Source organism: Pseudoliparis swirei, chromosome 12, assembly GCF_029220125.1.
Source record: "Pseudoliparis swirei isolate HS2019 ecotype Mariana Trench chromosome 12, NWPU_hadal_v1, whole genome shotgun sequence".
NCBI lineage: Eukaryota > Metazoa > Chordata > Actinopteri > Perciformes > Liparidae > Pseudoliparis > Pseudoliparis swirei.
Window position 1 is genome coordinate 10,838,485 of NC_079399.1, and position 27,023 is coordinate 10,865,507.

General features: G+C 41.2%; 1 protein-coding gene across 1 annotated transcript; it reads right to left on the reverse strand.

The window, feature by feature from the left end:
- Nucleotides 1-702: 702 nt before the first annotated feature.
- afg1lb (AFG1 like ATPase b) lies at nucleotides 703-27,022 on the reverse strand. Its single transcript, XM_056428788.1, has 13 exons — nucleotides 26,908-27,022; nucleotides 26,371-26,669; nucleotides 22,633-22,687; nucleotides 22,450-22,551; nucleotides 22,071-22,198; nucleotides 17,752-17,851; nucleotides 14,333-14,391; nucleotides 5,804-5,886; nucleotides 5,000-5,070; nucleotides 4,523-4,623; nucleotides 3,574-3,714; nucleotides 2,118-2,225; nucleotides 703-1,758 (listed from the first exon to the last, which is right to left on the reverse strand). Exons 1-13 carry the CDS (start codon nucleotides 27,020-27,022, stop codon nucleotides 1,612-1,614), a joined length of 1,509 nt encoding a protein of 502 aa, XP_056284763.1. The 3' UTR covers nucleotides 703-1,611.
- Nucleotide 27,023: the final 1 nt, after the last annotated feature.

Here is a 27,023-nt window from a genome sequence, read left to right on the forward strand (position 1 = left end):
AGAGGATGGAGACAGCAACCACCCGTCTAAGCCAGTTTGAATCATCCAATTAAGACAATAAAAGCGTGGCGGCCATCTCTGTTTTTGTCTGATGTTTCCCCCAAACAGCATATTGCTCTGATTGGATTAGGGGCCTCGGTATAAGGCGTGATTGATTTTCCTTTAATTGAGAGTTATGGTGGGATAGAGTTGGGGCCTTGCTACCGACTCGTGTTTTTTAATACACATTATGGGCATGCATCCTTGCACAGACCCTCACACCAAGCCATTTACTGTCCCATGAATTTATATATTTACTTAGGGTTTTTGTACTTTAGCTGCTTAGTGCAAACACAGCGTCTTCTATAATGTTCTTGGTGAGGATACTGGAGGTGCTCCTCGCGGTTCTCACTGTGGTTGTCATGGGCTGGTCCAGGCTGGAATGGTGCACTAGAATGACCTCATCCTTACATGGACGCAATAACAAAACGTGTAGCGATTAGTTGCCCTCTGCTGCCACCTACAGGCACTCACGAATACTGTCCACAACAACATACAGAACATATCTGCCCTATAAGTGTAACTATAGATGAAAAACTAGAAAGGCATTTAGAATTAGTAAAATTCTAATAACAAATTAGCTAACCCGTTGTCCTTTCACTTATATTACAGCTTAAATGTTGTGGCCTTTTTCACATAAGTTTGGAATCATAAAAAAACATAGACATTGACAGACCTTTAATCATATAATATTTTGCAATATCAAATATATATAAAACATGCATTTATTGTATGTACTATGACAGAAAAAAGAGTAGAAGAGGCTCCTCGGATGCCAATTGTCTTACCTTTCACCATTAAAACAAATATCAAATTTTTTGTAACTGAAGTGATGTTTTGTTGGTGCATTTTGTCTAAATGTGCACTTTTTAAAATCTGATTTGACTGTTGATCTTCTCTGCACCTGCATAACACTTATTCAACAGTTTGGATTAAAGAGCCCACCTCACAATTATTTGCATTGACAATGTGAGTGTAAGTGTCCACAAAGTGATTTACTGCAGTGTTAGAAATAGAAACTTTAGTCAAACCATCTGGCTGAATACATCAATGCCAATCTAACAGCTGGTGGGTTTAATAGGTGGAATATTCAGAATAATATCATGCACAACATTTACAATTTCTACCATATTTTATAGAGAAACCGCAAAGACATGACCTATTGTTTCTAAAAAGAGGAACTGCTTGAGAATGGTCTCACCTCTCTCCCATTCGCCCACAAGAGGGAGGTAGCCAACTAAGTGACACTTTGTCTCTCTGAAGTGAGCACTGGTTTGCCTAGTGGTTCACACATGTTGTTGAGGTTTCCATATTCCTTAAAGCAAATGAGTCCACAAGGGGGAGAGAGCACACCTCTTAGAAGAGGACCAAACAGTAAAAGGGTAGAACACGCATGCATGAGATCAAGGGAAGTCGGATCCAAATCCAAAACAGGTATTGAGTTTTGTTATATATTCTGTGCGGAGTCTTTTCTTTTCCTGCTAATGAACTTCTTTTGAGTAGTATGAGTAGTTAGTGAGGTACGGAGTTGTCTTGAGGTCTACATGGTTATCAGGCGGTCAGCAGTGGGTGTTAGGTGTTCATGGGTTTCTTGCTGCGACTGCGCTCTCCTTTCATCCAGTATGACTCAGTTTGCATCTCCATCAGTCTGGAGACGGTCCTCTGGAAGGCAAAGATCTCCTCCTCGGCTGTGAACAGCGTCAGGCGCTCGGCTGCCTCCTGAAGAGAGGAGCCAACACCGGGGTTCACAGCGGACACACTCCAATCAAACTGAAGTTGAAACTTAATTTGGTTATAGAAACGGAATTAAGACCGCAAAGGGTTGCCTGTTGATTCCTGGACATGTAGAATCAATGTGTGGGGGCACAGATGTATTTTAGATTTTTTCGGCAATGCCCGATTTACAAACTGACATGAAAACGTAAAAAAAAGTATCTGTGAAGAGAAATTGTGTTGTGGATGAAAAACTTCTCTTAACGCCTCCTCGCTTTTGGTTGGTTTGGCTTTGATTCTGATTGAAGTGCAGCCTGCAATGAGGTGAACTGGACTATTATTCAAAGATATGGTTATAGTTTTACCCCGGTGAGGCCCAGGTCATCCAGCAGCTGTCTGTCCTTCTCATCGTCCCCTCCAGTGTGGACGAACAGCCCTTCTAAAGGAGAAGCTGCCAGCAGCACCACTCTCACCTGGGACACCAAGGGGAGTAAAAGAGACACAGGAACATCCACTTTATTCCTGAAGGTCACTTCCTCTATTATTAATGATTAAATGATCAATATTAAATGAGCAGTTAATCATTTATTACCTCCTTAAAATGACAGTATTTATATTTCTGGTCATCATTTTACACACACACACACACACACACACACACACACACACACACACACACACACACACACACACACACACACACACACACACACACACACACACACACACACACACACACACACACACACACACACACTTCATAGGAAGTCCCACAATATGACTTGCTTTATATTGGCTCACTAACGAATGACTTATGACGATACTGAATGCAGTGGTTATATAATGCAGTAATAGGACCTTTTCTAGTGAATTATGTAAGGATTTACATTTTCAATGTCTGTTATCATGTGTCATCAAACACTTTACTTAAAAAAAATACTAATAATTCTGCCTTTATTTTCGAGAGATGGAGTGGTGTCGTGGCTCGCACTTTGCATGTATGTATGCATCCATGTGATGACCTGGGAGAAGAGAAAGTTCTTGTGTCTGGTGGTTTTGATGTAAATGGTTCTGAAGTGCCTCCCAGAGGGGAGATGTTCATACAGGTTGTGTTCAGAGTGTAAAGTGCCTGTAGTGCTGTTACCAGCTCATTTTCTGATACTGGCAAGGCTATCGAAAAAAGGCTGGGACAAGATCTTGAGCTGTGGGCTATAGCATGCACAGTAGAACTGGAGCTGGTTACAGCAGACGGCGCTAGAAATAAAAGGGATGGTGTCTGCTCAGGTGCTCTTTGGTTGCACACAGCCTCAACTTTTTGGGATTGGTTGTGTGCCAGCTAGTGAGACTTTACAGCATGTGTGTTACACTTCAATGATATGACATATCTCCTCTTGTAACTCTCCTTGACTGTCATCACCACAGTGTTCAGAGTGTTCAGCTCCACGTTGTTCTGATCGCCCCACAGGGCCGGCTGTTCAGCCGACCATCTCCTCATGTGGAGTCGTGGGTGTAGAGGGAAAACAGCAGTGGGGAGAGCACACATCCCTGGGGGGCACCAGTGCTGATTGTTTGATGTAATTTTCATGAGCCCTACTGGCTGCCACTGGTTTGACGGTACAGTGAGCTGGGTTCATTTGCAGAGAACGCAACACCGAGGCACCATCTTGATCATTGCGCACAGAATAATATAGAACAGAAAATTGCTGCTACACTACCTTTTTTTGAGCTTCAAATCTTTATGCAATTATTGCATTTGTGATAGGATTCATTGCTTTTTATCTATTTTAAACCCAATTTCAGTTTTTCCATTGGCTGAAGTACCTTGTTGTCGTAAAAGTTGTCTATGAGGGTGGTGAAGCGTCTGGCCTGGTCCTTCAGCGCCAATGTCAGAATGGGAACATGGCGAATGAATACAGTGTCAAAGAGCCGTGCCATTTCCAGGTAGTCACTGGCCCCCAGAGGCTGCAAAACAAGTGAGCATGTTACATGAGCTTCTAAACTACAGCACATTACAGAGAGTAAATAGTTTTAGTATAGCACACATGCACAGCAGTGAGCACCCACGTAAACACATACAAAGCACACACACTACAAAAACGTCAGTAGTATGATGGGGCACCTTGTGCAAAAGGCTCAGGCTGATGTTCAGTCCCTGTCCTTGGTTCTTTGCCATTCAGGATGAATGCTCTCAAAATTAAAGTGGACATGCCAACAGACAGTATATAGTCAGATGGAAGAGGAAACCTTGAAGCTTAGATGCCTGCAAAAGCTCACCGCTGTCCTTTAGGCAAAATACTTTACACACACTGCTGTACCACACTGCTTTATTTGAGGCACAACCGGCTCAACTATTCACTAAATCTTCAATAGACTGCTTTTTGACATTGAGCAGAAAATAGGACTGAGATTGAGGGAAGATGATTCAGTTTGAGAGCATTGGTTTGGACAATAAGTACACAAAGGCAGCCAGAAACAGAATAATAAAGAGGTAAGAGAAGTGCTTTGAATTTGAGCAGTTTTGATTAGTGGCTAGTGGATCTTGTGTGGGAGAATGAACTGTGTGTGTGCGTGTGTGTGCGTACATGCAATCTGTGCTCCCTTCCTGCATTGTGAATCTACTTTTATTGTCGCTAATCATGTATGTTGTCTTTTTCTTATGTTTGTTCGAAACACGTTGAGAAAGATGATATATGGAACTAAATACGCTACATCTGTTTTGTTTTATAATTACAGAAGTAAAGGGCAAAACAAACCAGGATAAAACACTCACTCTGCCACACAGCTCATCAAAACTACAGTCAGCAGTGGAGCCACAGGTCTTCTTCAGAGTCACGTCTCTGCCCAGAACTCGGAGCAACCGAGGGCCCGTAACTATGGAAACATACACCTAAAAATATGACTGATCCTCATATCATACAGATTATATCATCACATTTACTGTTGACTCATTACACAAAAAATTAATCGAGTCACAAATGAATCAAGCGTATGCAACAGAAGTAAAATCCTGTTAATTTCAACTCTCTGTTGCACAAATAAACCAAATTGCACCAACTTTATTGAACAGCTGCTCATGTTTCAAAACCTTAAAAAGATCACTTTATATTACTTTATTGGATTATGCTATTTGTCTACTATGACTCAACAAGGTCTATGCCAAAAGTCTTATCATGCGGCATCAGATTACGTTATTCACAGAGGGCATACAGCATCATATAAAGTTGGTTTTCCCCTTTAACTTTCTTACCAAGTTTTTGAGTTAAAGCCAGCTCCTCAAACAGCGCGTCCAAGGAGGCCTCCGCACCGGGCTCCCCTGTGCTGAACGAGACACACGGGAACAAAACAAGAAGACAAAATAGGATCTGAAATTAATAATGTTGAAGTGGCCACATCAAACGATGGCAGAAAGGAGTGCACCGGAGGGTGGGTACTTAGCTTTTCACTCCATCGGTAAAAAATAGGATGTTAGGCTCTAAACCTGTGCATTAGCCTGTGAATGCATGCCTAATGAGATTGTAAAGTGTGCGTGTTTGTGTCTGTGCTTGTGTTTTAACACGATGTAAAAGTGTGTGTTGTGCTCTATTTACATACAGTGAAAAGACGAAAGCACTTGAAAGCTCCAATACAGCGATGAGCAACAGCAGTCTTATTCATACCGTTTTTTTCTGCGTGTGTGTGTGTGTTCCTAACAGCGTATATGTAATGATGAAAATATAAAACTAGCTTTTAAAGCTCTACCATTTTCTCATATTCTATTGATTCCTCTTTCCTTCTTTTCATGGATCTCTCATGGTAATGTGTGTCTTTATAAATCTGCCAGTCTGTTTCTCCCCATTTATCCATCTGTTTGCCTTCTCTTTCTGTCCTTCAAAAAAATAAAAATCCATCTCGAGGATGTGCAAAAACATTTCCTGCGTGTGTGTATGTGAATGTGCGCATGCTGTGGATGCAGGTTAATGTTGACTCTTTAGCAGACCACTGCACAGCCTTGGGGCCGAGCTGGACTGCAGAACACATGTGACCATTATTAGTGTGAGTGTGTGTGTCTCACAGGTGGTAGAGTTTCCCTGCTGCAGTCTTATCCAGCCTCCTGTAGTCGATCCCAGAGTCCAGGCAGATGGGGTGGCAATACTCCTGCACACGCACACAAACATGAAAACAAACACACAACATACAGTAGGACGAATCAAAAGTCTGTCAATGGTCAAATGTTAAAAGAATGCTAGTTTATGTTTCAAAGCAACACTGGAAGTCTGTCTTTGTAATATAGTGGGAAAGCAGAACCGAAGGGTTACATTTTGCTTTTATAACCTAAACAGAAATTAGACATTTTACAATACACTGACACACTTGTTGTATAGTTTGCGTTTTTATTTTAAGAGTAGGTTGTATTTTCTTTAAATGATAAATAATATTTGTTTATTTCATTTGAGCTACAGCTTATTATTTGCGTCAAGATTGTTTATATTCCACACATTCTGCTGTATTCATGGAAATAGTCGATTTTTTTATTTTTGTCTGTTGAAAAGACCCAAACCAACAATGTGTTTGTAGTTCCTCAATACTTCGCCTGTGGTACTCAGATGTAAACCCATTGGTTCCCACTGAAGAAAGAAATCTTGAAAAACAGATCCCAAATATTTACTGTGGTCTCATTTATAAAGAAGGCTAAATCATTTCCTAAAACAGCTGCACATTGTATTTGTTACTAAACTCAAATATACACTACCGTTCAAAAGTTTGGGGTCACTTAGAAATGTCTTTATTTTTCAAAGAAAAGCACTGTTTTTTCAATAAAGATAACATTAATAAAAAATACACACGATACATTGTTAATGTGGTAAATGACTATTCTAGGTGGAAACGTCTGGTTTCTAATGAAATATCTCCAGAGGTGTATAGAGGCCCATTTCCATCAACTATCACTCCAGTGTTCTAATGGTACATTGTGTTTGCTAATCGCCTTAGAAGACTAATATCTGATTAGAAAACCCTTGTGCAATTATGTTAGCACAGCTGAAAACAGTTATGCTCGTGATATAAGCTATTCAACTGGCCTTCCTTTGAGCTTGAAGTTTGAAGAACAAAATTAATACTTCAAATATTAATCATTATTTCTAACCTTGTCAATGTCTTGATTATATTTTCTATTCAATTTTCAATTCATTTGATAAATAAAAGTGAGTTTTCATGGAAGACACAAAATTGTCTGGATGAACCCAAACTTTTGAACGGTAGTGTATATAATAAAATACATTTGTCAGGGACTATTGTCGGCTGCGGAGTCATTTTTCCAGAGTATTTCCAGAAGCAGTACAGTTTACGAATGTTTAATGCAGATGAGATAAAATCATTGGAGATAACAGAGTTTGCGGACGTGACGAAGAGCAAATAAGAAACAAGTGAACAAATTCACCAGCAGTGCAACACAGAAGGCAGGAGACATCTTTCTCTGCTCTGACAGCGCCGGGGTTTTGAGACACTTCATGGTTTATAGAGCTGATCTATTGTTCCTGCAGCGATTCAAGTGTGTTACAGCAGGGTTGAACTTGTAATGCAGAGTTCAAACTTTTCCAGATAGTGTAAAACGTCAACAGGATTCATGTCAGGGAGTGCACCACAAACTATAATCATCATCTCCACCATTCTATCAAAGAAAAGAAAGGAATTGCATATCATCCCATCCAAGCCATTGCCGGCTGACTGAGTATTCAACGACAGCTCGGGGAAATTATGAAATCAGTGAATTTCTACCATTGGCCCCCTTAAGCTGCAGGATAATTAGTAATCATCACAAAGCAAGGGGACGGAAATACTCTATTCTTCTCCGCTGTCAACTTTTTATCTCCATGTCCGCTCACACAAACGGGGTTCCCACTCTGAGCCAATTGGCTGAATCAGGCTTAATAACAACCTGACAAACTCGCCCTCCCCCAAGCACAAAAGGGAGGTGTCATTTCATCAACCTACTGTGACCCCACCAACGGGTAAATAGTCCCTCCAAAATGGGAAAAAAGAGAAAAAAAAATATGTCACCATCGCCGCCACATCATTAGAGTCTCGGTTTGTCTTTTCTCCTGCCATCGTCCACTCCCTCCCTTTATGAACCGTCTCTTCCTGCCGTAAAGGCGGCTGATGCATTTTGCTTGACGGAGAAGCGGGGTACAAACAAGAGAGAGGGAAGAAGGGAGGAATGGAAACACAATCAGTGGTGATGATTCCATTGGTTATTTATAATCAGATAAGGCTGAGGCCTCGCGGGTCATTACTTGATTATCCATCTTGAGGGGATTGTCAAGTTCTCACTCCTCCAAGATTTCATCCGCCTACACATTGTGGTCTCCCCCCTCCGCCATCACAAGCCTCTCACAGACTCACATCCTCGTCAGTCACTTCTTCACAGTCTCATCTCCCTCTCCAGCTTGTTCTGTATAGCTGGACAACAAGAAGCTGATATACATATATATATGTATATATATACATATATATACATATATATGTATATATATACATACATATATATATACATATATACATACATGTATACAAATATACATACATATATACATATATGTAGATACATGTATATATACACATACATATATATATACATATGTATATATATATAAATATACATATATATATATACACATACATGTATATATACATTCATATATAGTCGACAATACCTACAATCTAAACATCACTCGGCATGTTCACTTAGACTAAATTACATACATGCATCATAAACAAAATAGTATGGATACTATTAATGTTTAAATACTGTGATATGCATGAGGCAAAGTGTTAGTTTGCATAGTGGTTCTGTTTTTATATTACAATGGCCAAATGACCAATTCCTTTAACATGCGACAGCATCTCTGACCTTCCTTTGCAAATGACTTTTGGCGTTCGACAAAGACTTTTCCATCTCACCATTGTCTCAAATAAATAATAACGTTGATCTGTAGTCACATTATGTATTCATTTTGAACGGTGACAGGATTAATTGATGAGTTGATAAACAGCTATTTTATAATTTACAAATTGCCTTTAACAATTAAAAATGCCCCAAAATGAAATGTTACTGTACTCAATGGGACAACTGCAGTAGACGTTTTTACAATTTACTTGTTTTTGCTTCTCAAAAGTATCTGGAATATTTTTATAGCAAATTGAATATATTTTGCTTTTGAACTGTTGGCTGGAAAAAACAAGTAATCTGTATTTGTCCCCATGGGCATTTGTGAGGAGCATTTCTTAATTATATTCTTAATTAACTTCACAGATTAAATTGGTAAAGAGCTCAATCACCAGTTTCTAGTTTAATTTTCCCCATGAGTCATGCCTTAATGTTAGCTTTGTGTACTAGTGGTGTGAAAACGAGCTCATTATGTCGCCGACCTACAAAGAAGCAGCACGGAAGCAGCAAATTAAGAGTTTCACTACTTGCTCGGGTGCATTCACAAACTCACGGACACAAGAGGGGAGAGACTGAAGAGAGCGATGACAGACATGAGAATCAGAGTCTCTTTAGAAGAAAGTCATCCAAACACATGTAGCTCCAATCATGGCATTGTCCAGGCTGTCCACTGCTCTCTCTGGACAGCCGTTTAGCATAAAAACAGAGTGGCTTTTTTGTTGTTGGTCGCTGCCTCCCCTCTGCGCCTGCTCCCTCAACGCCATATCTTTCTCTCTCCTTTACTCCTCAAAAAGTTGCTTTTGAGTTTTTCAAAGAGCGCGGTGCTATTGAGCTGCAACAAAAGCCAAGGATAGCTGACTATTGGGCCCTGATGAGGTCCACTCCCTCATTACCCAGCAGCAGAAAACATTTGATGCTTTTTTTGTTTGGCCCAGAGAATTGACCAGGCCTCAAAGAAATGTGGGGTGGGAAGGCTGAAAAAGAGACGAAGGGGGAAGAGAGAGGGAGAGGGGAGGAGGGGAAAGGTTGTCGTCCATTCAACCATGTGTGTCTTACAGCCTTGTGTGGAGGGACAGAAGAAAAGAGGGAGGAAGGGATGGAGGGGTCGAGAGAGAGAGGGGGGGGGGGGAGAGAGACGGGGGAGAAAAGAGAGAAAGCTTAAAACACTGCCTTTATGCTGGCAAGTTCTGGACGACTCTTCTGACATCAAAGTGTTTTCAGTCACGGGGGAGCTGCTGTGTGTGTGTGTGTGTGTGTGCGTTTATGTGTGTGTGGTAGGGTGGGGGGTGTATCTGGTGATTTGATTCATTCTTGGGCGGGGGGGGGGGGGGTACGTGACAATATGAACACCCTAATTACACCTAATGATCTATTCCCTTAAGGTGTGACCGCCTTGGGCCAGCGATGGTTTGTTCTGAGGGGTCGTTCTCACAACCTCCCCCTGCCTCGGCTGCTCCTCTTGGGGAAACATCTTTTGAGTTGGAGGCCCCACCTTTCGTGATCCAGGACCCCACTGGACCCCCCACCCTCAACCACTCTCGAGCTCTGATGAGGCCCAAAACCGAGTCTGTGCTACCTGCACCTGGCCAACAGAGGCTCTGTGTGTTGGAAGCCCCCACACACACACACACACACACACACACACACACACACACACACACACACACACACACACACACACACACACACACACACACACACACACACACACACACACACACACACACACACACACACACACACACACACACACAATACTATAGATATTATCTCTTTTATTCCACACTGTCTTCTTCCACCTCAAAATAACCTGCCGCCTACATTACCCACAATGCAACTAAACTGCCAACAGACCTGTCAGAAATAGTTAAATTAGCGGCTAATAATATGAGCACCTCCACATCTTTTTAATTTTAAAACTCTTCAAGCCCACACGTTTATAATGTACACCTATTGTTTTTAAAAAGCGTTACGAGGTGCATCAAACTGCTTTGATCTGGTTTTTATTTTGAAGGATCAAATGAGGACCCGGCGACTTGACCCACGCTCTTTTTGTAGCCGCAGTACTAGTTTGGAGAGAGCATCCAGGGGAAGTTTTATTAATTTAATTTAATAATGATAATACTGTCGCTTTCACTGGTTAACCAGACAAACGTTGGCGGTGGTAGGTCGCTTCCCGTGTCACTACTTAGCATGAATTCTGTTTTATTAATGGCGGGTTTGTGTGCTCTCTGCAGGATGATGTCTGTACTCTGTGCAACTCCAACAGAGTGACACATCTTCTATCTAGTGAAGCGTGTGAAGTTAATTTCACATCTCACTTAATTAACTCTGTTAAATTAGTTATTAGTTAGTTCACTTAATTAACTCTGCTAATTAAGTGAACTATCTACACTACACTATCTAATAATCTACACTTTGAATCCGATTAATTTGTATCTATTTCTTTCCATTTTATCTATTTGTGTTTTAGTCTGCCACTATTATTCATTTCATGTAATTGACTTTTCTACCATCCAAAGTTATGTTGCCTCATGTGAGCACGAATATCACCAAGAGAAAAAAAGTAACCATATCTTCATAAAAAGATAATCTCTTTTAATTCATAACATCTAAATAATGTTCGCCTTTTAGCTTCATGATGTTACAAATGTGAAAACAAGTAGAACATCAAGAGGCGAGCGGGTTGATCAATAATCTAAAAGAGGCTGAGCGCACAACAAGTGTAGAAATGGTTTTAAATATACATGTTAATGAAGTTAAGTGACGGCGACATTTGGGAATTAAGCATTGCCTTCAGATTGCAGGTGGCCTGAATTACAAATGAACACATACGAGACAGAATAATGCACCTGTGTGCGTGCATGCTGGATCAAACACGTGCACACACTTATAATAAAACAGCAGAAAACATCAGTTAGGCAGCAGGAAATTGGATCGATTCAAAATGAGGCGATAAATACAGGGACAGAATTAATTCCTTGTGTTCAAAAGGAGGAAAAAAAAAAAGATGTGTCCTTTTATTAATTGTTCAGTTTTGTAGAAGCGAGACACTAATATGAAAGAAGTGAGGTACGCCCTCGAGGCATACGGTGAGTGGCACTGCCCTGCCATTAAATGCTCTGGAAGACAATGAGAGTCATCAACTATCAACATCCATTTGATTTGAACTGGCAGGCTGCCGGCTCTTCACGGGCAGACCTTCTCACCAAGGTCTTCGTTGGAGGACCACAGCCTCAATTTTTCCTTTCTCCATCATTCCTTTTCTATTCATTTATTTATTTTACTCTCATCAGCAACTGCACAGCACACATCAATTATTAACAATGGCGCACACAAAAAAGAGGAGAGTGGATCAAAAGAAGGGTTAAAAACAGCTGGAAACACAGAGATACTCAAAGTTGCCTCAGGGTTGTTGTCATGTTTTCCTCTCCTCGGTAGCATTGTAAAGTCACTATTTTGCTACCAAAATACAGAGACCTGACCTTGGGTAAGTAAAGCCAGCGAGCAGAGCAGGGTAGTAATAGAATAAAGAGCGGGGATGGAGTGCTAGAGAGAGGATGGGCGATGAGAATTGGAGTGGAGAGGGAGGACAGTTTGTGAGAGTGAAAGAGTGTCTTAGTTACAATACTGGCAGTATCCATTAAAAAAAAAGCCCTTAAACCCTGTATTTTTCAGAACTCTGAGCTTTGCCATGGCTACAAAGAAAAAGAAGCCTTAACAACTGAATAGGTTTTTCTGATGTAGTTTACAGAGACACTAAAAGGACAAGACATATTATGGAAAAACTGGAAAACATAAAAATCGATAAGCAGTCAGAGACTTCTAGGATCAGGGAAGGTATATTCTTTTACATGTCTGGCAAGTGGGTCTCGAAACTTTGTAAATGATATAGTGAATTGATGATTTCTTATTTCTAAGATAAGGAAACTGGATAACTTGGGGGGGGGGGGGAGTTGAGGGTAAAGGGGGTCCCAACTAATCAGAAGTCAATAGTTAAATAAAGTTGTCAACCCAGGCGGAAAGAGGTGATGGATTAACCTCCAACACTCCAGATCAGGTGATAGGGCGGAGAGGTCAGAGGCTATTTTTTACTTTTTAACACCCTCATTCACTCCCTCTCCCGCTATAGAAACACACTCAGGCACGCACATACGAGAGCGGGCTGCATCGGGGAGGAGGACCCGCACCATCGGGCCTTGCAAGCATTAATTCAATCTATCAAGGGTCAGCTAGTTAGCAGCGTGACCCCGCTAAAACACGCTTTGACTTCACAGAACAGTCCGCCACAGAAAACGCCGGACACCCTCGGAAAAAAAACCCGACCCCGAAAACCAGATGGCCTCATAAAGGGGAACATGGAACCCTGAAAGAGAGGAGGTAGTGCGGGGCACAGAGGGACCAACAGGCATTCAGGACCTTGATGAGGGTGGATTAGAGAGGGCAAGGGTGCTGCCGGGAGAGTGGGTGGGGAGCATGGTGACTTTAAGGCCTCCCCGGTTGTGGTGCATTCACGTGTGTCCATGTGCGTGCGTTGGAAGATACGTTGGAGCTCTGATGACCGTGAAACTGGCAAAGCAGATCAACCATTATTCTTACCAGATGTACCCACATCTACTCAGATGTGATGCTATGCTAAACCTAGCGTTGAGCCTAGTCTGTTGGTTGATTTCTATAAGAATGTTGCTTTACATATTTTTTTACATATCAATGATAAGTACGAATATGACGACATGTATTGGTAGGACTATAATCATTTTATTTATACAATTTTAATACCAGTGTTGAGATAAATATGTTGGTTTCTGTTGTGTGTGAGAACTTAAAAACAGTTTTCCTCATTAAGCCATAAAATTCAAGTAGCACTTTTAGTGGTGTTTTTTAGAACTTCACTCACAAGAGTGACTGCTACATTATATTGGCTGTGAGTGTAATTCAGTCAGACCGTTGTTGAGAAAACATTATCCATTACCTTCAATGGTGTCTGCCTTTTTTCCTTATGAATAATAGAAGAATAACCAGTACATTTGTTGGCCTGGTACACTATAGTTGGATATTGCTTGCCATTACTATTTAGACTAAACACCAATAAAAGATGCAAGAATGCTGCCCTCCGCTGTTGCAAAATGCATGACAATAGATTATTATGCAATTATTTATGATCATGATCACTCCAAACACATCAACGATCATCTGAGATGCAGGCAGCATAATGGTGCTACCTGCTTCATTTGCAAAGTAGATTTTTTCGCTGGAAATGCTAACCACCGCATGGCTCCTCTCCTCTCGCCCAGCACTCCCACCACCACCCCCCCCCCACCCCCCCCTTTACTTTTGAAATGCAAGCAGTCTGGGTCAGTCACTCAGCTCATCTCGCCCGTCTCTCATTCACATTACCTGGGCTCACTCACACTCTTTCCATCTCCCTCTACCTTTCTCTCTGCGAGTCTTTCACCGTGCCCTGGCATGATCAAAGACAGCTTTGTGACACTGTGCGAGGCATCCAGGAAGCAGAAAACATCAAACCACTAAAGGGCAACTTGCAAAACAAGACAGACACAGAGGGATGAATCGCACATGCAAGCGTGTGTATGTGTGTTTGTGAGTAACAAATGAATTAATTAACAAGACAAGAGAGAGGGATGACTTTGTCTCTACCTTTAGCACGTCGATGAAAGGTAGGAAGGTGTCCCTCTGAAGTCCGTTTTTGTACAGATCTAAAAGAGGAGGGAGGGCTTGTATTAGAGCTGCTGTTTAGCCTCCTAATAATGTCATTCCCTCGCCGCAGATTGGCAGATAAAGTGGGTTTTGATGAACTGAAGGATGGGTGGGGAGGCACGACAAAAGGACTGGGACCAGGAGAGAAAAATGGATTTGTCTACCGGCAGCGGCAGCAACATAAAATTCATTACATTCCCAAACAATGGTGGCGAGAGAAAGGACTGTCGCCTTTTCAGCGCGGACAATGTCCACAGCAGCTCTCTGAATAGATGTTTCAATTAGCTCGGCTGGAACAAATTACATCTGAAGTAGCATCCCTGATAGACAGATAAAACAGATAGGGATTCACACACACACAACACGGACAAAGACACACACCCACACCCACAGACACATGGCGAGGCTTAAGCTTTCTCCAGCTGCGAACGTAAACAAGCAGTTGATGTTGATGTTTGGGTTTAAGCTTATTACAGTAGCCTTGGACCCGACGCACTCGCTAAATAACTCCTATACTGTGATGGACTGTGCCGTCTATGAGACATGACTGTTGCAAATGAATAGTTCAATACTTTGAGACAAAACCTGGTTTGCCTTCTTGGCGAGAGCTTTTTCAGGAGACCCCTCTGATGTCTGTACAGTAAATAGGAAGCTGGAGACAGAGAACAGTTAGCTTAGCATGAACACTGAACACATGTGGAAATGGTACAGGTATAGGCTACAAAGCTTACAGCACCTCTAAATTCACGATTTAACATGTTTTAAATTGCGTGTTAATCAGCACACACGCCAAAGTGTTAAATTGACCAGGTGTGGTTTTAATTAAAGGGGTTCGTGTCCTGGACTATTTATTGGCCGGGAACAGTGAATTTCAAAAAAATAGTCCACCATACAAAGCCACATGCTCTCCTTTATTTTTTTCAACAGATACAAAAATATAAATATTGTTTTAATGTGTGACATTGGTAAAGATACAAATCAATGTTTTCCAGTTCAATTTTCACCACGAGTCATGCCTTAATATTAGCTTTTTGTTCTAGTGGTGTGAAAACGAGCTCATTGTGAAGCAGCGGCGATGAAGATTAAGAGTTTCACTTCTTGAGAGGGGAGAGACGGAAGAGAGAGAGGACAGACATGAGAATCAGAGTCTCTCACACCATGTGTGAGGTACAAAGTGTAGGGAAAAAAAAGCATATTTTCAAAATGGCAAACCATTTATTTAAGAGAGCAAAGGGTTTAAGCTTTGAAAAGTGTAATAAATCATTCCAGGTGCTAACTATTTTTCATTTCAAAAGACTATTTAGTGATATTGTACAGTTTATTGCCATAAATACTGTATATGCTGCTGACAAGGACCCTTACTACCTATTAAATGAATACATAATTGAATGGACTCCAGTCCTTGAATGTAAATGTCATGTGATCCACTGCACTGAGTGTTCCACTCGAAAAAACACACCATTTAGCCATCTAACCCTCCTCAATCTCATTAAACTCCTTCAGTGTATTAAAAACAATAAAATGCTACTTTAGCCATTCTAACAAAACCCTTTTTCTAAATATTCCCTCCACACACATCTAGAGCTGTTTGATACCAGGATCTCCACATCAATAAAGATGGAAAATGTATGCCTTTCATGTCCAGTTGTCTCTTATGGCTTTCAGTGTTCCATTAACCGTGTAATTAATACCGAGTAGCCTCTCTATCAAGTTTGCATGGTTTGGCGCTTTGTTCTTAATAGCTAGTAAATATCAGAGACAGCGTCTTTGTCTATGAGAGCCATCTTGCTGCCATCCACTTCCTACCCACTCAAGACTGAGACATCAACGTCTTCCCCGAGAAAGAAAGACGTCAGATAGCACATCGTGCATTTATCTCCACCTTGATCGCCGCCTTGCTCATTCTTCCTCCAACCTTACTCCACTGGCAGTAAATGCAACATCAAAGCTTGTTTAAAGGTTGTTGCCGTGTCTCTCAAAGTGAGAGCCGTTTAGAATGTTTCCCGCCTTTTCTTCTGCTTGTTTGCCGTTAACAGGAAGTAGGTGGCGTGGTCTTGTAAAGCAAAATTGAGCCTTGCCCGAGCCAAGCACTTTTGGATGAAAGTATTAAGCAAACATTCAGTGAATAATGTAGATGTATGCAAAGTAGGTGAATAATGTGCCGGTTCAAGAGGAGATGAGGCAAACGTTGATGTTCCAGGAATATTACTTGCTATTTCAGCTGCAGGAAGATGGTGTATGACGTCGTTAAGAGGACCTTCAGGGCTCAGGCATGGTTACCTCCTCAAAGAAGGTTATTAATTCATTACATTTGCTTGTTTGTAAGTAAGATTACAAAAAAACTATGGGCCTGATTTCTATGAACATTGGCAGAAGGGTGTAACATGGGCCAAGGAAACAACCATTATATACAGAAGCAGTTCGGCCTCGGCGAGGTCCGCCGTTCCGGCTGCACTTCTGGATTGACAATGCCTCGCTGCCTGAGTGAACTTGTTCATAGACCACAGAGTTGGTTTGTGTTGAAGTGGTAAACGCGTACACCAGGGACGGTAAGCAGTTGCTCATTGGAAAACACTCCTCTAACATTTCCCCATGCATCATTAAAACTATTATGATTTACAAGTCACACAATGAACTGATTTACTGTAAATCAAGAAACCACTTCAGATAACATCTGGATGAATAGGTATGTGCACAAATATTTGGGGGAAACAGAGATTAAGTGATGTATTTGATTATAATTGTTTGAGGCTGAAATGAGTACTTTCACAACTCATCAATCTTTTTCACTTTACACCGGAAAAAATGTGTTGCAGCTACAATTTAATAGGTTTAAATTTTCGGCAAAGACAATCCTGATTAAAAAAGAAAAGAAAAAGTGAATGTCTAAGTCACCATTTGTTCACATTCAGTATGAATATGGCTGTGGTGAGTTAGATATCTCCATGCAAAAGTGATGCAATCCATACACCATTGTGTCATATTTGGATGTTAATATTATTATTTCAAACAATTTGAGATGATTTAGTTTTAAACTAACTTATTTGTTAGTAAGAGAGCAAGGAAAGAGCAAGGAAAAACATATTCAGATATGTCGTGATTGAATTACTTTTTACTTTTACTAATTCTGCACCATTATGTAAATATATTATATGAGTAGAATGTAATATTTGTTACTGCTGTGGTAGATTTTGTTACGAAAGATGCTTCTTCACTTTTACTACTACACAAAAAGAGTGCTACGACATAATGCCGGCAATGTTGTACTCAAGCATCTTACCTGTTCACGAAACTATGTGTTCGGTAACAAGAATATAATTAATAAACAGGAGCTAAAAACACACATAAAAAGGTCGTACCATCAGGGGGTCGGTTGGAGGTGGCCACGACCACCACTCCGGTCTTGAACAGCGTCTCAAACAGCTGTTTCAGGATCATGGCATCAGCAATGTCAGTCACCTGAAGAACAGAACCAGAGAAGAAGAGAGACATTCATGAACTGTATAATTGACCTTTTCTAGCCACAGCACATACTGTATGTGTGTGTGTGTGTCTGAGGTTACACCATGCTATCAACACTCCATGTTGATTAGGGTCATTCAGGTGTGCTCATTCAATCCTTTGTGTCTGGTCATGGCCATTCTCACACGCACGCACACATGCGCGTACACACACACAGACACCCCTTGAACTGACTGCAAATGGTCACGTAGGGGCTTTCTGCCGAGGACAAGTAGCTGAGGCCAGGCAGCGGCCCGAGATAATCAACTGAGCAGACGTTAGAATGACTGAACGCAAGAAAACAAGAAGAAAAGTGGTGAAAATGGAGCGATGTGAATCCGGATCGGGGTCACGATGGCAGACAAAGCATCTATCCCAACGACCATTCAAAGGTGTGTGCTGTATGAACTACACAAGACTATCATACATAAGTACAATTCATCTGTCCACTGCCTTTTTCATCGACATGATTTCCATGAGTCCACAATGAGAAACGCTCAATGACAACACTGAAGTAAGGACGTTGGCCACAAAATGAAGAGTTCTGACCTTTCTAGTTGTGATCCAGTGCTCTCACCTTTGGTTCGTTTTCTACCATCTCTTTCACCTCTGGTGTTCGTTTGCACAGTAGTCAAAGCAGCATGTGCAATGTATAATATTTAAAAGAATATCATTATTTATATTGGCGCTCACAGTCGCCAGTCTCATACCAATTGTCCTGTATTTTAAATATATAAAGTGTTCTTCCAATGTTAATAAACTAAGTGGCCTTCCCTTAGAAAGTAGAAAGAGGAGAAACATTTCACAGAATGTCACATTTCAAAGGAATTGAGATACATTTAAAGTTACTTGGCTTTTATCTGAAAGAAAAGACATGAAACCTTTTAAGGACTGTGAAGTCTTGACTAAAAGGAAGACTTCTGTCCTGCCCTCTCCTCCTACTCCCTCTTACCTACTTTCCTGTATATAACAGGTACTTCTGATGGCCATACCCACAGCATATGTCTCTTTTGATACTCTGGAGAGTCTTCTGCTTTTGTATATTAGCCCCACTGCCCTTGCCAATACTTGATTAACATTTGTGTTAAAGCCTTGATTTCACTAAGGAGAGGTGGCTAGGGGCATCAAATTAGTGTGTGTGTGTGTGTGTGTGTGTGTGTGTGTGAGTGATTGTGTGTGTGGGTAATGAGAATCAACAGAAAGCCAAGGCTCTGTGTGTCTGTGAAGGGGCCCCCATTTCCTACGACCGCAGGATTTTATTTTCATTTCAAAAGAATCATTTAAAAATGACCTTTTATACAACCTGGATTTGTTTATTCATGTGCCCTCAACATGGGCATAGTATGAGGGGCAATATTGATTGCTGAATGAGTCGGAGGAGAGGGAAAGAGAATGGGTACCCACAGAATGAGAAAGGTGGAGGGGACTGATGTAGCACTTGTGAACACAAAAATAATGGTGCAATCTCCGTCAGCCAATGCCGATATTTAAATGAGCATCCAATTACTCAAGCTGTCAGTTTACAGCGAGGCACACTCTTTTGATGTTACACCTCTTTATGTACACAACCTATGAGTAATTTCACAGAGGCTGCACAGTGACTGAGGCCCTGAGACAATGACGCTCAAGCGTTTTCTTCTCACTCTTCGTCTTACTTCCTCGCTCTCTGCCCATCTTTCCATCTCGGACCTCTCAATGGCGAGTATTCATTAGGGGAGCTGGGTGGGGGCTCGAAAAGGAGGGAGGGGGGCTACAAATTACTGATAATGGCACGGCGCTAATGAAGAGAATGGAGAAATGTCATTAGCATTTAAGAGGATAAGATCCATCTGACCCGCCGCCGCCAGTCGCTTTCTAGCTCCACTCACTTAAGGAAGCGGGAGAGTGCGACTGATACCCAGAGCCTCATTTGCATGGCTGAGTGGAGGAGGATGCTGATTGGTATAAAGTCCCCCCCACACACACCCACCCACCCACCCCAACTCTCCCAACCTCGCAACCTCTTGTTTATGCATCACAAACAAAGTGCACATGTCTGCTTGTTTCCCCTCCATTCACCGATAGCAACAGTCGACGCGCGAAAACAGCAAAGCTGGCGACAGCAAACAAAACAAATCAATGAGAATGCACAAACAGCAGCGCAGTTTAAAATGTGAAAGACGGGTGGATGAAAGGAGCAGCTCTTGATCCTCACAGATGCATCGAGAGTGATTAGAGACAGCGCACCTTCTTTGACCTTTGACCTGCTGGCATTAACTGTAATGATATCAGTAAGAGGAAGAGCATTGTGCAGCTAACAGATGTGTTTGGCTGGTAATGATGAAGACAAAAGCACACATCCTTCTCTACTTGCGAATGACTATCTACCTTACGGAGAATACAGAGAGCTTCAGTAGTGGCTCTCTCCTTTGACACCAGAGACTAAAATAAAGAGAAGTTCTGCAGCACCAATGGCTGACAGTGCCTTTCACTTCTGTAAATACAGCTTTCATAAACTATGGGTGACTTGGTTTTTATGGTTTGGGTGCAAACTAACAGTGGGAGTGCATAAACAAGAAACAGGAGCAGATCATTGACTCAACTAACTGCTGCAGTTTCAACGTAATGACAAGGAAATGTTATATACATATACATGTGACATTCCTCGTGTATTTACTGCTACTGTATGAGTGAATCACTATTTGACTACATACTAAAGGAGTGAGTATGTTTCTTTGCTACTGGAAGTCATTTACAATTATGTTATATTCAAAAAGGCCACTAGGTGTCCCCAGTCCTGTTTTTGTGGGGGTATCGAGCATGCAGTTGTTCAGATAGGAAAGATACTTGCTTTATTTAAACGTGAATAGTTTCTTAAAGATTGATTACTCAGTTCTTAACTCAGAATACAAAGAGTGAACATATTTTTTATATATGCAAGAAAGAAGGGAAACTATAAAGGAGTTACTACGACCCACAAAAAAAGCAGAACTGTAAAATATCCCTCTGTTTCTTTCTTCTCAGAATAAAAAATGATCTGATCTGTTAATAGTATTCGCCCATCTCAATTCCTGTGGCTTTCTCCTGATTCTGGTTTTGTTTTGGGTTCTTATCTAAAACATATCGGCTGTTGGCACGCCTTTCCCCTCGGTATAATGTACAGATAATTACTTCAACATGATTGTCTACTTATCTGGAACATTATTTGACATATTCATCTTTAAATGTGAATATTGTTCAGCATCATGGTCGTTTGGGAATTCTCATTGTTTAATCCTTTAAAATACCATAAGATATTATCCATCCCATACACACAATTTGCTCCATGACGTAGTATTTGGCACATTTAGAGGACTATGGTATTTATGTAATCATCCCAGCTATTACTATAACAATCCTACGCATCAGCATAACATTTTTATATAGAGTTGCATAGCAGTATATTTACCAGTGTCACATATTACTTAGTGCTAGTGTCAAAGTAGTACTGTTTAATCAAATGTAACCAGTTGATATACAGGACTGTCTCAGAAAATTAGAATATTGTGATAAAGTTCTTTATTTTCTGTAATGCAATTAAAAAAACAAAAATGTCATGCATTCTGGATTCATTACAAATCAACTGAAATATTGCAAGCCTTTTATTCTTTTAATATTGCTGATTATGGTTTACAGCTTAAGAAAACTCAAATATCCTATCTCTAAATATTAGAATATCATGAAAAAGTATACTAGTAGGGTATTAAACAAATCACTTGAATCGTCTAATTAACTCGAAACACCTGGAAACACATTTTCAAATGTTTGATTTTGTTTTGCTGTTATAAATCTTTTTTTAACTTGGTCTGAGGAAATATTCAAATTTTATGAGATAGGATTTTAGAGTTTTCTTAAGCTGTAAGCCATAATCAGCAATATTAAAAGAATAAAAGGCTTGCAATATTTCAGTTGATTTGTAATGAATCCAGAATGCATGACATTTTTGTTTTTTTTATTGCATTACAGAAAATAAAGAACTTTATCACAATATTCTAATTTCCTGAGACAGTCCTGTATGTTTGCAACTTGCAACTAATGTTCAAGCTGGTTTTAAGAACACACACACAAAAACGCACTCAAATACACACACATACACAAAGCACACTCAAATGCATGCACTCACACACACACACACACGCACAGTGAGAAACTCGCTCACCTGAAACTCATCAAAACACAACAGGCAGGTTTCATTGCTGATCTCCATGGCAACCAGTGATATGGGGTCATAGGTGAACATTTTCCCGAGCTTTCGTTTTGGCAGGCTTTGTTTCCTCCGATGGATCCCTAGAAGCAGTACACAAACGTCAGGCACATCTTAAAGCACACCTGCATCGGCAACCCAAACCCAATGACAATACTGAATAAAGCGGTAATTTCACCTGTATGCATAATGGTAGACAATTAGCAGGAGGGCTCCAGGACAAACAGAGATATAAATATAGGATCTCCAGCGCACGAGGAGTCATTAACTTCCATAGAGTCAAGCCAGCAAATCTTCAGCAGCTAACACGGTGGAGTGGGAGGATAATACTTACTTTTGTGGATGTCCAACATGAAGCCATTGAAGTGGACTCTCTTTTTACAAGTGTTTGCCACATGGGAATAAAACATGTCCATGAGCATTGTCTTCCCTGTGCCTGAGAGGGATTAAAGAAAAAGTTCTGACTTCTTTTAGCACCATAGGAAACGCCACGGTAATATATATTTAGTGATCCTACCAACATCGCCATAGATGTAGAAGCCTTTGGGTGGTGGTGGTGGAGAGGTTTCCTCCTTTGGGGAGAAAGAGGTAAATCAGGATGTAAAGTATTGTTTTACATCACATCTTTTAACAGCTGCTTGTCATCATAAACCATAATGCACAGCAGTTAACCATACATCACAAGGGTTATTCAAAATGAATTACTGATTCATTAAAAAAAAGCACAAAACACTTTAGCGGGTGACCTACATAAACTTCGTTATATTCATTAACATAGAAGACTGATCCATCGTTTAATACACAAAGTATGCTGAGGCATTAAGCCACCACTACAGTGTGAGGTTTCACATTCTCCAGACTAGCCCACTGCAGGGGAAGAAGACAAAGGGGATCTAATCAACAAGACAAGCCAGGGTTCCCACGAAAGAAAAGTATCATCAGAGGAACAATGGGGGGATTTGTCAGACAAAACGGAGAGGACTGGATGAGGCTCCATACAAGATGGAGTGGACTTGTCTGTGCAGCCTGTTTAGCGCTGCTAATTGTGATACGGTACTGTTGCATTGAGGTGATGCTGGAAGTCATTGTGCTGCCTGCCTCCTATCATCAAAAGGTCCTTACTTAAAAAGAAAACGTCTTCTGTGTGACCAAGCTGAGAATATCAAGTAAAGCCAAATATCTCGAAGCCATGGAAACAAATATGTCATCAGTTTAATCATGACATGTAGTTATTATTTGTATATCGGAGGACAAATTAAAGATGGTTAATACAGGGTCTAACAACAGTGTGGTTGAGGATTGTCCATCTCTGTAACCGGGCAACACCAAATAGCTTTGGAATGAGCTAAGCACTAAATAGAAAGGTTGGTCCTCTGAAAATTGAATTAAGCAACTATTTTATGGAGAGGGTACGCAGTGTCCACTGCACAAGGAGCACTTGACTCTGGTTGATGCTGAGTCGCCGACAATGGCCAATTGAAAACCAAATGAAAAAAACAAACTTGTTACCCATCCTCTCTCTCTACCCTCTCCCCACTCCTCCCCTCAATCCCCTCCATCCCTCCAAATACTGGAAGAGCAACAAGCCTTTCCTGTCTGCTCTGGCATAACAGTGTGTGACTTCTCCCTGACTTCCCAAGATGCCCTCTGGCATGGCGGGGTAATTGTCATTGGTGGCTGGAAGCCATTCTGCCACGGAAGAGTGGAGAAGGACAAGGCTGTCCCACAGCCACTCTGTCGAGCTGAGCTCGGTGGCCTTGTCTCACCTCCTGGAGGAGGATATAGACTGGCACATGAGTGGAAAGTTCACATGCAGGACATGGTCACTTTGGCTTTCAAATAACTTCAGCGTTTGAAGATGTTTATCTACAGCCAGAGACGTCATGTCTCTCACGAAGAAGGACGTGATTGTAGGAGTCTATGTCAGGTCTAAGTGGTTCAACTGTCCTGCTCGAGACCTCCAGTGTACAGGAGGATGATGAAGGTCTGACTTACAGAGAGTGGCTCCCTCGAAACAATGGCCCATTGTTAGCCAACCATCCGCAAAACCACGCCACATTGGGTCAATATTAAGTCAATTGGACTCTCCTCACAGACTTGGTCAGTTAGTGAAGACAATGGCCGAACTTCCAACGAGAGAACAGACACCAAAAGGACAGGGGTATGACCTGATTCAAACCAGATTCATTACATAAGTCCTCTAGTCAGTGTGCATGTGTGTGTGTGTGTGTGTGTGTGTGTGTGTGTGTGTGTGTGTGTGTGTGTGTGTGTGAGAGAGACAGAGCAAGAAATAAGGTGCAAGTGGAGAGGGGGGCGGTGGTGTTGATAGCCTAACACCAAAGTATTTGTCCCGCATCAAAAGCAAAAAGGACAAGAATGGCCCAGACAATGGGGATCCCCTCATTACTGCATGGAGATGGTGAGAGACTGAGAGGAGTGCCGGGACGGGCCCAGCGGGAGGTCTTGCCCTGCTGCCTTCCAAAATCTCTGCCTAACCCTATTTGTCTGTGCCAGCCAACCAACAAAACAACTCCCACCACCAAATACTAGACAGTCAGCTCCCCTGACCTAAAAACAACAACAGCCCCCTACATTACGCCGTTCCAAACTTCTCATGCACAATACACTTCCCAGACCCCTACCCTCTCTTTGACCTGAGCCCCATGGCCACCATCAGTGATACAACTGGAGTACAGTGCAGTAGACTCTGTGAAGGCCTGTCACGTGTGAGACGGCAATGAGACTTTATGACAGAGAGTCCAGATGTCACACTGTAAAGGACTTGAAACAGATTGATGCTGTGGTGCTAATTGTAAACATATTGTAATCACTTACTGTTTTCTACCTTTAGTGTCCAATATTTTCACTTGCCAACATTTTATTGTGTCAGAATGAATAATCCTCAAAAATCCCACAAAGGAAGAAAAGGATGTCTCGACAGCGTGTACACTACTTTTTGCTTTATGTTCAAACAATGCCAAATATCAATGAACTGCCCAAAATCTCAAGTGACTACTTCTATTGAGTGTAAGGAGAGAATAGTGAAAGGGTGAATGGGGTAATGATTACAGACACTGCAATAGTCGAGAGCATGCAATTAACTAACAGAAAAAATAGTAGGTCTACTTACAGGCTTTTTGTCGTCATTTCAACCACATCACATGGTCTTTATGAGGGGCTTGAGTTTGCTCAATTGTCACAAAGTTGGATCTGTTGACATACAGGTCCAGTAGCTGTCACCAACAGTATCAACGTATCAACAGATGCATCTCTGTGAATACTGACCAAACTCCACCCACTGATGAAGACCATTCCATACAGTTAAACCTCTGCAAAAGGTGATTATAGTTGAGTTTGGATTGTTTTTGGAAAGTTATAATCTTGAATATTTATGCTTGGTGATCTTGTATTGATTGGTGTAATCTGCTAAATTAACATGCAAATACTCTCTCTCCCACATTAACTAATACAGAGTATTAGATTAGATATTACTTTATTCATCCCCAGGGAGAGATTTCTGGAAGCAGCAGCAAACAATACAATTAAAATAAAATAGCAGGGCATATTACATTTAACAATTTAAATAATAACGAAAATGTAAAAAAATAAAATACAAATGAAAGTGTATACAGTGTATCTAAAGTATAAAGTGGCAGCGCTGTAAGGTTTATTGATGTTCAATTCAAGGAGGATCTGGCCAGAGGTGATTTATTGTACAGTCTTATTGCAGTGGGCAGGAATGTTCTCCTGTATCTCTATTGAGTTTATGTTTTTCATGCACCTGGCAGAATTGGAGGTGTGTTAAAAATGTTTTGTTAGTTTATGTTGCATCAAGCTCCTTATTGCTAATTAATTTGGGCTAAATCCGAGTGTCGCATCAGGGAGCTGTTTGCTTCATGTCATTGCTGGTAGGTCTCTGGTGTGGTCTGATCAGTTGTTATTACCAGACCATGTCAAATATCTACCAATAATGCATAATCTAAATCACAGGGACAATTAAACAAGTCTACAGACTTAAATAAAGTGATTATAATGCATTACAGTGTGATTATATGTTACTCACAGTAGACATTGTTAGCTTTAAATTAACTAAAAATGAATTGAACTACATTGTGTGTTGTCCTTGCTTAGATTTAATGATATTCTTCACCTTAACTAAAGCAAACAATGCCCACTTATGACATTAAATTCAAAGCATTATCAGCATGTTTATGATGCATCGTAGACATGGCCGTCATAACCATAACTCCTTTACCTTAGCAGCAGATCCACCACCTCTGTGTTGAGCTGTTGTAATGTGGCTGTCTTTAACATCTTTTGAAAGCTCATTGTTATCATCGTTAGAGTTCAAGTAGATGCTGTTACTGTAGTTCTCCAGGTTGAGCTGCAGCTGAGACAGCTGCTGGACAACGTGTGTTTGCTGAGCATCTTTCTTCAGGGAGCCACACTGAACTAGGCGACTATAGTGCCCACTGAAGGCACACGTAACTGCTGCTGGAGACTCAGAGGAGCAGGATGATGCGGAGGAACTGCAGGTCCTCCAACTAGCGTAACCTTGAAGCATTACAGCAAAAACATTATCTGTTAATCCTTACACAGAGCTCACAAACATACCTTGATAAATTACCGTTAGATGCAATGCACCCGTGATCGGAAAAAGAAGGCACCACAGTAAAGGGTGATCCAAAGGTTACGTGCGATGTAGTTACCGAAGAAGAAATCATGTTTTAATACACGAGATCTTCCACAACCTGAATACTATTGAACTACAATATAACGGAAAGACACGCACCGTTTCCTGAGTAAATGGCTGACAGTCGGCACACTTTCTTTAAGGTCAGAAAAGTGTCTCTTCGACATACGAATATTGAGTATCTGACGGCTCTGGTGGCCGTGTACGCCGCCATG

Coding starts and splice junctions, on each gene's coding strand:
- afg1lb (XM_056428788.1), bottom strand. CDS start 27,022: ATGGCGGCGTACACGGCCACCAGAGCCGTCAGATACTCAATATTCGTA. Junction 26,670..26,907: donor AGCCATTTACTCAGGAAACG/GTGCGTGTCTTT, acceptor TAATGCTTCAAG/GTTACGCTAGTTGGAGGACC. Junction 22,199..22,449: donor CATGTTGGACATCCACAAAA/GTAAGTATTATC, acceptor TACTGCTTCTAG/GGATCCATCGGAGGAAACAA.